Source organism: Phascolarctos cinereus, unplaced genomic scaffold (assembly GCF_003287225.1).
Source record: "Phascolarctos cinereus isolate Bilbo 61053 unplaced genomic scaffold, phaCin_HiC Scaffold_3;HRSCAF=262, whole genome shotgun sequence".
Taxonomy (NCBI): Eukaryota; Metazoa; Chordata; class Mammalia; order Diprotodontia; family Phascolarctidae; genus Phascolarctos; species Phascolarctos cinereus.
The window spans coordinates 166,197,453-166,209,761 of record NW_027555736.1 but is presented as its reverse complement, the minus strand read 5'-3'; the positions used below and the strand labels follow the sequence as shown (position 1 = coordinate 166,209,761).

General features: G+C 35.7%; 2 protein-coding genes across 5 annotated transcripts in view; one reads left to right on the top strand and one right to left on the bottom strand.

Moving 5' to 3' along the window:
* Window positions 1-11,536, top strand: part of SLC24A5 (solute carrier family 24 member 5) — a 27,855-nt gene extending 16,319 nt beyond the window's left edge. The window contains exons 2-7 of the mRNA XM_078151629.1: window positions 3,540-3,679; window positions 4,032-4,132; window positions 5,803-6,077; window positions 8,944-9,150; window positions 10,651-10,752; window positions 11,214-11,536. Of these exons, the coding sequence (XP_078007755.1) occupies window positions 3,540-3,679; window positions 4,032-4,132; window positions 5,803-6,077; window positions 8,944-9,150; window positions 10,651-10,752; window positions 11,214-11,536 (1,148 nt within the window). The remainder of the gene's footprint in view (window positions 1-3,539; window positions 3,680-4,031; window positions 4,133-5,802; window positions 6,078-8,943; window positions 9,151-10,650; window positions 10,753-11,213) is intronic.
* MYEF2 (myelin expression factor 2) overlaps window positions 9,870-12,309 on the bottom strand; it is a 50,922-nt gene continuing 48,482 nt past the window's right edge. For all 4 annotated transcript variants that reach the window (XM_020975940.2, XM_020975816.2, XM_020976072.2 and 1 more), the window contains one exon: window positions 9,870-12,309. In XM_020975940.2, coding sequence (XP_020831599.1) covers window positions 12,146-12,309 — 164 coding nt within the window. In that variant the 3' untranslated portion in view covers window positions 9,870-12,145.

Here is a 12,309-nt window from a genome sequence, read left to right as displayed (position 1 = left end):
ACTCTCATTGTTAACCATATGGATGTACTCTATACTCCAGTCAAACTGGTTTATTCATTATCCCCTTCATTGCTTTATACCTTGTTGCCTCTATGCTAAGGGTCATAGTGTTTCCTCTGCCTGGAATTTCTTTCCCCAGGTTCATACTGTCTCAAAAATCTACCAGGGAATTCAGGTCTACGCATTGAGAACCTTTAATCTACCTCCTGACTATATTAGCATATTTTCTCAGCATTTTAAAAACACAGCATAGTTATCTTTTTCAGTAGTCTTTCTCTTCTCATTTCTAGGTTTGACTTTTTGATCTGAACAAATGGAAAGGCTGAAAAATATCTCAAGAGATATACTTAAAGCACTAATCTTATTACTACTTAAATTAATGAAATAACATGCAAGTATAAAAATGCATATGTCCATACTTGAAATGGATAAAAGATGGAAACTGAAAGTGGAAATGAAAAATACCGATAGTCCCTTCGAAAGAATATATTCATTTTGTTTATTTGCCCATTTTAACTTTTTTCCAGGTTTTTTATTACTAGAACAAATTTTTTTTTTTGGAAAAACAATAGCTCAATATCTTAAGATAATGCATTAAGCTCAGAATATACACATAGTTCTCAGACTCTCTTGGTTAATCAAGTAGGGTTAATAATTTGTTCTCACTTAATACACTTGGACTGGGTATGCTTTATGAAGTAACAAACCATTTATTGTTTTAATATTCAGGTTTATAGATGTACTGTCCCACACAGTTTGCCCTTAACTGCATTGGACCACACAGGCTGTGGTTGAGACCCTTCCATGACCTGGTCAAAGCAGAACAATCCATAGCACTGATATTTTACTTTAAAGGTCATAGATTTGGAGTTAGAAATGTCTTTGCAAGTTGTCTAGCCAAAACCTCATTTATAGAAGAGAGAATGCACAGAGAGATTAAGTGCCCCATCCCAGATCATACATGTAGTACAGAAAAGACATGGGATTTGAACCCAGGTCCATTTAATAAAAATAAGGTTAATTATCAGGGCAGCTGGCACAAGATATCCAGGAAATCTGGACCAGAGTCTAAAGATGTGTTTGAGGTCCAGAAAAATCAGGACAAGATCTAAGGGTAAAACGGGAAAATATGGTCTGAGATGAGAGGAATTCAAGCAATTTGTTTATACAAAGAGTTCATTACAATTTGAGTCACTCAGCATTGTAAGCAAACTAGCATTCCTTTGAGTGCTAGCTAGCATGTTATGCTAACCCCATTCTTCACACTGCAATTGACCACTTACAGTTAGGTAGTGCAGTGGATAGAGCATTGGGCCTGGTGTCAAAAAGACGAGTTCAAATCCAGCTTAGACACTTAGTACCTGTGTGACCTCATACAAGTCACTTACCCTATCTCCCTCAGTTTCTTTATTTGTAAAATGTGGGTAAATTAGCATCTATTTCCCAGAGTTGTTCTGAGGATAGAATGATATCTGTTAAGCTCTTTGCAAATCTCACAGCCCCACTATATATGTAAATGCTATTGCTATCATTAACCTGCAGAAAGCTACCAAACACTATTAGTGTTTCTTGTTTCTCTGGGCAAGTGGAAACAATGTGGTTTTCCTTTGTAACTTCAGATAGAAAACCCAAGTTAAAATACTAGTTAAGCCTTGGAGTGATTTAAGGAAAAGAGGAATGACATACTGATCAAAATGAATAAATTATCAATTGATTAAATTCTGTAAATAGTTTTTGTTATTGTTCAGTTGATTAGGTCATGTATGACTCTCTTGTGACCCCATTTGGGGTTTTCGTGGCAGATACTAGAGTGGTTTGCTGTTTACTTCTCCAGCTCATTTTACAAATGAGGAAACTGAAGCAAACAGGGTTAAATGACTTGTCCAAGGTCACACAGCTAGTAAGTTCCTGAAGCTGGATTTGAATTTAGGTCCTCCTGACTCCAGGGACAGCACCTTATCTATTGCTCCACCTTGCTGTCTGGAAATGGTTTTAAGAGATGTGTTTTGCTAATACTTGTTAGCCTTGGTAGCTAAAGGGATACTTGAGGCTATATCTTTACGCAATTTTGCCTTCTAGGAAATTAAGCACAAGCTAAAGACAGGAGAGAAGACTAATTTCGGAGTTCAGAAGATCTTGGTTCTAAAGTCTTGCCTTTGACACTTACTAAATGAACATGGACAAGTCTCTCAATGCTCCAGGCAATTGTCTAAGACTAAGTTACAGATCTGTTCTGGTGGAGGACCTAACAATAACAATATTAATATAATAATTAGAAAAGCAATGATGTTTATTAGAAAGCACCCTGGAGTCAAGAGAAGAGACCTAGGGCCTAGGCCAGGCTTCACTGTTAATTAGTTATGTGTTATTATGCAAATTAGGATCAAGGACTCAGCCTATAGACTCAGAGCTGGGGCCTCAGAAGCCATCCAGCCCAGCTTCATTTTACAGACAAGGAAAGCACTTTACATAGATATTCTCATCTGACTCTCACAACACTGAAATAGCTTTCATTGTCAATTGACAGACGAAAAAAACTGAGGCTAATAGAAGCTGGATGGTCATAGAACTAGTAAGGTCATGTGAGTAGGATGGAGCCAATATGGGCCTAAAACTCATATTTTCTGAATCCAGTTTGGACACAAATTCCATTCCACTACACTGCCTCCTGTAATTCTCAGGCTCCAACCAGCCTCCTGTCTCCTCCTCCCTTTCTGCAATGTTCAATAAATGATCTAAAAAACATAAATAAACCTCACATTTTTGTATCACTTAAAGGTTCCTGAAGTCTTTTTTCCCCCTCATAACAGCCCTGGAAAGGTAGTCAGGGCATGGCTGTCATCCCCACTTCACTAATCAGAAAACAGGTTTCAGAGATGTGAAGAAAATTGCTTCAGGGTCACAGTCAATAACTATAAGGCGTGGGACTCAACTCTAGGGTCTCATTTCAACTGCAATGGCCATCAGACTAGGGGTCCTTAACCTGACATAGATTTCCAGGAGTCTGTGAACTTGGACGGGAAAAAATGTACATCTCTATTTTCACTAACCTCTAAGTGAAATTTAGTATTTCTCTATTATTAAAAAATTCTGAGAAAGGGTTTATAGGCTTCACCCTACTTCCAAAAAGGGTCCATGATACCAAAAAATGGTTAAGAACTCTTGCATTAGAACATCCTAAAATAAACTAGCATTTCCTCCCTTTTCATTTCTTTATCCCATGAATTCCATTTTCTAACTTATTCAGTAATCAATAAATTCTTATATGATGCAGTGGGGAGCTGTTTCTATGAAAGCATATTTCTTTTTGTTATGACATCACATCCATCTTGTTTCTCTATCATTATGAAAGTAACAATCATTTCATGTGTCTACAGGTCTTGGGTTGTCTCAAGATGTCGCAGGAGCAACTTTTATGGCAGCAGGCAGCTCAGCCCCTGAATTAGTTACTGCTTTTCTAGGTAAATCCAGTTTGTTTTACCTTGCTGCTTCAAATAAATCATTTGGGTCTTAGATCTTTTTTCCCCCCATTCTTTCAGATTCAACTACTAACTCAGTTCCTGTATTGCTCCTAGGGGTATTTGTCACCAAGGGAGATATCGGAATTAGCACCATCCTTGGATCCGCGATTTATAATCTCCTCGGCATCTGTGCAGCTTGTGGGCTGCTCTCTAATGTGGTATGGAAGGAAACTCTCTTAATAATAGCACAACTGATCATCTTTTCAAATGAAGAAATTAGAAACTTTTTAAGATGCAGGGACAAAGCCACAAAATGCACTTAACAAGTACAATAAAATTTATTACTTAGCAGTAAAAGAATATATCAATTAACCCACCAAAAGCTTTAGTCCAATTTCTGAAAATTAATGTGGGTAGCAAAATATTTTTTTCTTTACAATTCCTATTAGAATAATTTTCTCAGAGTTAACACTTAACGACAAATATATAAATAGAACAGGCATATCATCTGATGAAAAAAAGTCACTATTATAATGGCAACAGTAAATTAATTTTTTTTTTCCATTACAGGTTTCAAAGATATCTTGTTGGCCCATGTTTAGAGATTGTGTGGCATATGCAATCAGTATAGCAGCAGTTCTTGGCATACTATTTGACAATCAAGTTTATTGGTAAGACAACAAAAACCATTAAAAGTTATGGTCAAGGGAGTCAGTGGAGAGAGATCCTGCCAAATGAAAAAGAAACGGCTGTTTTCTTCAACTTGGAATATTATTCTTCATATCGCCTCTCAATGTTCTGTGCTCAGGCTCATCTCACTGCTGTCTTATTGACCCACTGTGGTGTCCAAGAGAGCTGTTCCTTTTGCTTCATTTCCTGTCACCTCATGAAAATCTTTATTTTTTTCCCTCTGGGGACACTTTTTTCTCTTTACATGCCCATGTCAGGGGCATGTGGAAAGTAGGAAAAGTCCTATGGCAATTTAAGTACAACTTTTACACAATTAAATTTACCTTAAATTTAATCAGGGAAGTGGGTGAAAAGTGAATCTGTGTACCTCCACATTTAAAGCATCTCTTTTCTCTCTACAATCTGCCTCTTGGTGACTTCATTACTCCCCTGGGTTTAATTATCATCTCTAAGCAGGTGGCTCACAGATCTAAGGGTAGCTTGAGTTAGTCTGTTTCCTGAGTTTTAGTCCTATATCATCAACTGTCCACTGGCATCTCAAATTTGAAGTCCTGTAGGCATTTAAAAATCAACATGTTCAAAATCGAACCCATTCCCTCCTCGCCCCCCAGAAAAACCCCAGCCTACTTCCAAACTTATGTATTTTTGTCAAACACACCATCATTTTTCTAACCTTGTAGGTTCATAACCTCATTTCCTCATGCTATCTCAATCCATATATTCAATCACTTGTCCCATCTGGGCATTCCCAGATGTCACATTTGGTCCCTTCTGTCTACTCAAAAAGCCACTATCTTAGTTCAGCCTCATCATCTCTCATCTAGATAGAATATCACCAAAGCTTCCTAATTAGTCACCCTGCTTCAAGCCCCTCCCCTTTCTAAACCATTCTTCATACTACTGTCAGTGATTTTCCTGACTTGCAGATCTAACCATGTGACTCCATTACTTAATAAAGTCTAGTGGCTCACTATTGCCTCTAGGATAAAACAGAAACTCCTTTCATTTTTTTTAATCCTTCACAATCTGGTCCCAACCTACTTTTCCAGTCTCATTATACATTATTCCCCTAAATCTACCCTATGGGCCAACCAATGTGCCCTTCTGTTTCTCACATACAGCACACTCCATCTCCCATGTCTGTATCTTTGCACCATCCAATCCTCATTCCAGGTATGCACTCCCTCCTCACTTTCTTCTCACTTCCTTCAAGACACAACTGAAGCACCATCTTCTACAATGAAGCCTTTCTTAAGTTTCCTAATGCTAGCACCCACTCTCATTTCCTAGCTTACATTTACTTTGTATTTATTCTCTATATATTTACATACAAAAATGCTGTCTCCCCTCCCTCCTTGAAAGTAGGGATTGCTTCATTTTATTTTTATCTCTAATGCCTAGCATATACAGTGTTTGACACAAAGTGTATAATAAATATTGATTGAGCAGTTTTCCCTAATTCACTAGTACTTGTGACATAACCATATTCATTTTAATATATTTCCAGACATTACTATATTTTGCTTATATAGAAACACAATTTTAAACAAGCCAAAAATTAATGGGTTATTTCTTGAATGTCATCAATTATATCTTTAAACCAATTATTTAAATAACGTAAAAACAAGCCACAACCTTCTTTGTTCCATAGGTATGAAGGAACTGTGCTACTTTTGATATATGGAGTGTATATTTTGGTGCTGTGTTTTGACATTAAAATTAATCAATATATCATGAAGAAATGCAGTCCCTGTTGTACCTGTTTTGCTAAAGCTATCGAGGGACAAGCTGAAGAGTCATTGATGGGGTGGGAAGATCGACCACTCATCCGCCGACAATCAAGAACTGATAGTGGAATATTTCACGAAGACACTGATTACTCACAGTTGTCTACAAGTTTGCAAGGATTTAATGAAGTTTCTGAAGGTAAGAAGTACCCTCTTACCCACTCCCCCCAATCAATCTCATTAACTTATTTACTGTGAAGGCTTATTAAAAGTGATTTCAAAATGTAATCTGAACGGGCTGTTTATGTATCCGTTCACAATCAAATGACCAAGTTCATTCAGTAAATTTTTGTTGGTAATGTATAATCTAATGGCACAACATAGGTTACTCAAAGAAGCACTGCAGTGTATTCTTTTTATCAACATGATACATAAATATGAATTATATTTAAATTCCCCTCTAGTTATCTTTGGAACTATTGATTCAATAGACAGAGTAGAATTAAAAGCTGAATAGTCTGGCTGAGGATTGATTTCTTATGCTATGGGGACAATAAAGATAAAGAAGACACAACCAAGATGAAGAATACTTTAAAATTAGGGATACAAAATGTAACACCAATTTAGAGATCGTATCTTTGTGTGGGAATCCTGGAAGGCTTTAGGAAAGAAGTATCATTTGAGTTGGGTATTAAAAGATTCAAAATACAGCCTGTAAGATGCTGAGGGCAGAGAAAGATCCTCAAATTAAGGGAATGGAATGAGTAAAGACAGGTGGGAAAGGAGGAAATATGTTCATGGGATAGAGAGTAACTTGGGTTGGGTGGAATGCAGCAATGTAGAAGCAAAGACTAAGAAGTAAGACATGACAGCGATATTAGAGTAGAACATGGAGGGGGTCCTAGACTACTCAACTAAGGCTAACCTTAATTCTGTAGGCTTGGGGATTTCACTGGAGGTTTGTGAATCTAGTGGCATGATCAGTAACTGCTTTGGAATGAATTAGAACATGAAGAACAATGAGGGGGTTACTGCAAGTAGTACAAGCCCGAAGTAATGAAGGCTTGAATTAAAATGCCAACACTGGGAAAGGAAAGAAGTCAATCAGAAATATACTGCACAGGTTCAAAGATAAAAATCAGCAGAACTTGGCCAAGTGAGAGGCAAGAGATAGGTTTTTCATTGTTTTGTTTTAAGTGATTTAAATATGAGATTAGGCATTAAAAACTAGATTCCATTTAATTTTTAAAATGTCCAAAGTGGAAAAACATGTATAAGAACCTATAAAATGCTTTAAGTTCTTATATGGGTACCTAATTATAATAGCAAGACTAAAAGCTAAGCTTTTAAAAAACTCCAAGCTGGGGAAAGTCCCTCCAAAATACTGTTTTTAGTTTTGAGGTTTTATCACCTGCTTCAATTATTCTAGATTCCAACAAGAAATCTTTTAATGGTTTTATCTTTCAATAAAAATGAAGCACATCATACCACTTCTTTTGGGGGAGTAATGTTTGAATTCCTATTTTACTGGAATAAATAGGATACACCTAAAGGTCACTACACTATAGTGGAATTGATTGGCTAGTTCATGTAGAACTTCATCATACTGAAAATTAATTAAAATGAGCTGCTTTTTTGAGAGGAATGGGGGTCGGAACCAAGACTTGTGATTTCCCTAGATGTGAAAATCTTCTTTTCCAGTGCAGATTGGAAACTTGTCTATAACTTGGTAGAGCTAAGTGCTAAGTTAAGTGCTTGGGGCACTGAAAAGTGAAGTGATTTGATCTTGGTCACAGAGCCAATATTTCTGTACGGTAGGACTTGAACTTATGTCTCTATAACTAGCCACCTATCCATTAAGTCAGAGATGTCAAATATGCAGCCTACAACACTCTCAGGTGTGACCCGCACCAGATCAAAGTATAAATGGGAAATATTTACCAAAATAAAATAAAATACAATAAGACATAGATATTACATTTTAAAACCAAGTCGATACACAGACATCTGGAATCTTTATGTATGATTTAGCGGCCCCTGTTTCTATTTCAGCTTGACAAGACTCAACTATTGCCTCTTCTGTTGTCAGGGCACTGAGATCCTTACAATGACTTCAAAAAGTACATTATAATTCTATTTGGTCCTAATAGGTATGTGTACAAATTTTGTAAATGTCACACAACTTCCATTTTTAGTCAGAGCACACTTATCACTGCTTGGAAGAAACAAGTTACTTTGAGTTAACATTCACAGTTTACAAACTAACATAAGAGATGACATACTCTTTGTTTTCTTAAGATTATCTCTTAGATTAACCAACTCTCAATTATCTAAAGCCATGGAGATGATTGTGCAGGTAAATACAAAAATCCTTTTACGTTTGCCTTTGGAACATAATGACTTTCTTTAAACAACTTATTTAAAGCCTCAGTTTTCCTTAGATTATTAAAATTAGGCCATCAGCTGCTAGGTCCTAAGTCACTAACTTTGAAGTTAAGGAATCTGAGTTAGAATCTTGGTCCTTCCACTTCCTACCTGTGTAACTTGGTTAAATTACAATCTCTTAGGCTCTCAGTTTATTTATTTATCCAATAGAAGGACTGTACCGGATTATCTTTGCGGTCCCTTAGAGCTGTGGAACCTCTTGTCTTATATACATGCAACCCAGCGCTATGCCAGATGGCAGAAAAAAACTAATCTAAGAAAAAAATGACTGCAGAAAATTCACATGAAGATACTTGAGAGTTAACTATATAACCTCCTTTATTATAATATTACAGGTTATACTATTATTTATCATACATATGATAATATTATGATAAATAATTTTCCTTACATGTTTCAGAGGATAAAAGGCCAAAGAATGGGAGCAACGTCTGCTTATTTTGTCTTCCTCTAAAAGTTGAATTATTTGTGCCAAAAATAACAGTAATTTGGTAGTCAGCATTTAAAGTGTTCTGTCCCTAAGTTTTAACTTACTTACAGCAACATGGCTTTCTTAATGTACATTTCAAATTTAACTGGCTGAGGAAATTCACATAATTTTAACTTTTCCTTTGCAACAGATCCTCCAAGTGTTTTCAGCATGCCTGAGGATGACTTGAAAAGAATTTTTTGGGTGCTAACCCTGCCTATTGTTACATTACTTTTCCTAACTACACCAGACTGCAGAAGAAAGTTTTGGAAAAACTGCTTCATGATAACCTTTTTCATGGCTGCAATATGGATTTCTGCATTTACTTATGTTGTTGTTTGGATGGTCACAATAACTGGTATGTATCCTCAGTATGCAATTCAGACTTGAACATTAAAGCTGAAAGAGATTTTACAGTTTATCCCTGATCATTTACAGATGAGGACACTGAAACCCAGAACACTTAGATTGGGTGATTTATCCAAGGCTATCCAGGTCTGCTAAGTTTTAGCTCCATTTAATGTAAGAACAAAGACTTTACGTTCATTAAAGGTAGTTCAGTGAAGTGTTTACTACTTCAGCAAAGATAAAGTTTAATGTTATTTACTAGGATTTATGACCAAATGTTAATAACAATGATACTATCCAAGTACTGCCATCTCACTGTAACAGTCTGTAGGGTTCTACCCCGTAGACCCACTTTAAGATATGGCCTGTTGCTCCAGTAACTCAATTCTCTTGGATAGGGTCCAAAACAGACTCTCTATGCCGAGTTCCTTTTCAACACTATTATTAATGAAAGGGCAGTATAATGGGAAATGTTATCTTTCTCAAAGATTACATAGGGTTTAGGCCAGTGTATTAGTTCACAGGAAGAATTTTAGAATTGCCAGCATTCAGGGCAACAGAATTTATCAAATATGCCATATCAGAGTCCCCAAGCTCACAAACATAAGAACTAAGAGTAGCTTTACCAAAATACAAAAAGGAACATGTAAAAGATGGAGATGAGAAATGAGTGAATAGTAACAAATTGATTCCAACATAAACATATGAGCTTCCAATAAACAAACTGGATTTCTAGTTAAACTGTTTTAATTGGCATCATACACAAGAAAAAAATGGTTCTAAAGCAAGTTTTCATTCAAAGTAACACAAAAGAAGCAATTCTTACAGTAACTACTTCCCTCCAGTTCCTTTCCTAGAACTATTACATCTCTGAAAAACTAAGCATCAACTAACATCAAAATTTACAGGAATATAAAAAAATTTGGACCTCGCATTAGGAAGACTTTAATAGAGCCCTATTTCTCTTCTCTGTTGGGGAGTTTACATGCTTTCCCAAAGAGTGCATTACATAGAGTTCATTATTTAATATGACTTTTTTTAGAAATTCACTTTAAAATTGCTTAAATAACAAAAGAATTATATTTGTATAGCTTAGAAACAACTATCAAGAATTCTTGACTAAAACTACAATGATACCAAAATTATCTAAAGAAAAAAAAGTGGCTTTCACAGGATGTTTATTTTTAAAGCCTAGAGCCCCAGATTAAAATAAAGGTCTCTAATAATGAATGCCATCCACAACTTCTGTCAGGGCACAAGAAAAGTGAATCACTCAGTAGTAGAATTTCAGCTGATAAACATCCTAAACAATGCCATCTAAAAGTCCATAAAATTTCCAATTTCTCTGTTAAATAGTACTTGCTGAAAATATTGACTGAGCACAAAGTAGTGTTGTAACTGAAATAGTTTTGTCCAGGGAAAAAAGCTTCTTTACAAAATAGTTAATGAACAAACTGGTGACTAAAACCACCATAAGTTTTTTCACTTATCAATATTTTGTCATCCATAGGAGAAACACTGGAAATTCCAGATACAGTAATGGGCCTTACGTTATTAGCAGCAGGAACGAGCATACCAGACACTGTTGCAAGTGTGTTGGTTGCAAGAAAAGGTAAGAACTGGTTCAGGTTTTTATGCCCAATCCTTAAACTGGCTCACATACACAGGGAAAAGACATTTGTAAAAATAGTTCACTTCCTCAATATACTTCACTGAACAAAGCAAATCAAGAGAAAGAAAAGTGACAATTTTAGCAGCTTAAGTTCACTAAACCTGAACTGTAAAGAATTAAATTCACCTGAAAAACTCATTAAAGCTTAAACATGTTAAATTCAAATTAAAAACAAGTAATCAATATAGTCTACGAAAATGGTTTAATAAATAAAGATAATTACTATTTGATAAATAAATGTTAAGTCTTTAAATACTAACTAAAAACAAATGAGCAAATACAAATTCAGTAAGTTTTCCAAAACAGAAAAAAAAGGTATCCAGTGTAACTGATGAAGCAGCTTATTAATAAAATGTTAACTTAATGTGCACATTTCAACAATGTGCTCTTTTCTTTTGCAGGTAGAGGAGATATGGCTATGTCTAACATTATAGGATCCAATGTGTTTGATGTGTTGTGTTTAGGTGCTCCGTGGTTTATTCAAACTGCATTCACAGATACATCGGCTCCTGTCAAAGTTAACAGCAGTGGACTGACATACACAGCTATTTCTCTCATTCTTTCCATTGTTTTTCTTTTTCTAGCTGTTCACTTGAATGGCTGGAAACTAGACAAGAAGTTGGGGATAGTTTGTCTAGTAATGTACTTGGTGCTTGCTACATTATCAGTTCTTTATGAACTTGGAATTATAGGAAACAATAAAATAAGGGGTTGTGGAGGCTGATCTTTACTAGTGTTACAGGGACAAAATGACCTATTTGGGATGGAGGTGTAAGGGGTGGGGAGCAGGAAGTAGCTATTTCATTTAATCAAATAAAAAACATCCCAAACTCCCTCTAGGCTGAAAACCTTATTTACAATAATGCTGCACCATGGCATAAAACTAATTTTAAACAAACAAAATCACAACCTAATTTATCTGAGCCCTTTCTTTTCAAGTTAAAGTGTGACTACAATGCATATAGAAAACTGAAGTTCTGGAAAAACATCTACTTTTTACATTACAATAAAGTAGGTATAAGCTGGGGAAATTTGAACACTAAACAAATCCCACTATGCAGTACTGAAAGTAACAATGGGGAAATGGCTTATCTCGTTAAAAACAGTATAACCATTCATTTAAACTGAATGACCAGAGCCACTGTCTTTAAAAACTAAAACTCAAGTTTGTTAGCAAGAATTACAGTATATTTTAACACTATACTGTTAAAGGCTGGTGGGATTTAAAAGTTCATTTTTACAGCTTCTTTAAGCATACAATGTTACTAAAATGATTTTTTACTAGGCTAGAGAAGCTAAACATATGTAGGAATGTTCTGAATGTAGTTTGAAATTATGCATTACGATCCAGGCGTACGTCAATTTCTCTGCCACTGATTTTTATGCCATTCATTATTCTACAGGCCTTTTCAGCTGATTCTGGTGAGTCAAATCTGACTGTTCCACAGCCTTTTGACTTTCCATTCTCCATTTTTATTTCAGCAAACATTACATGAC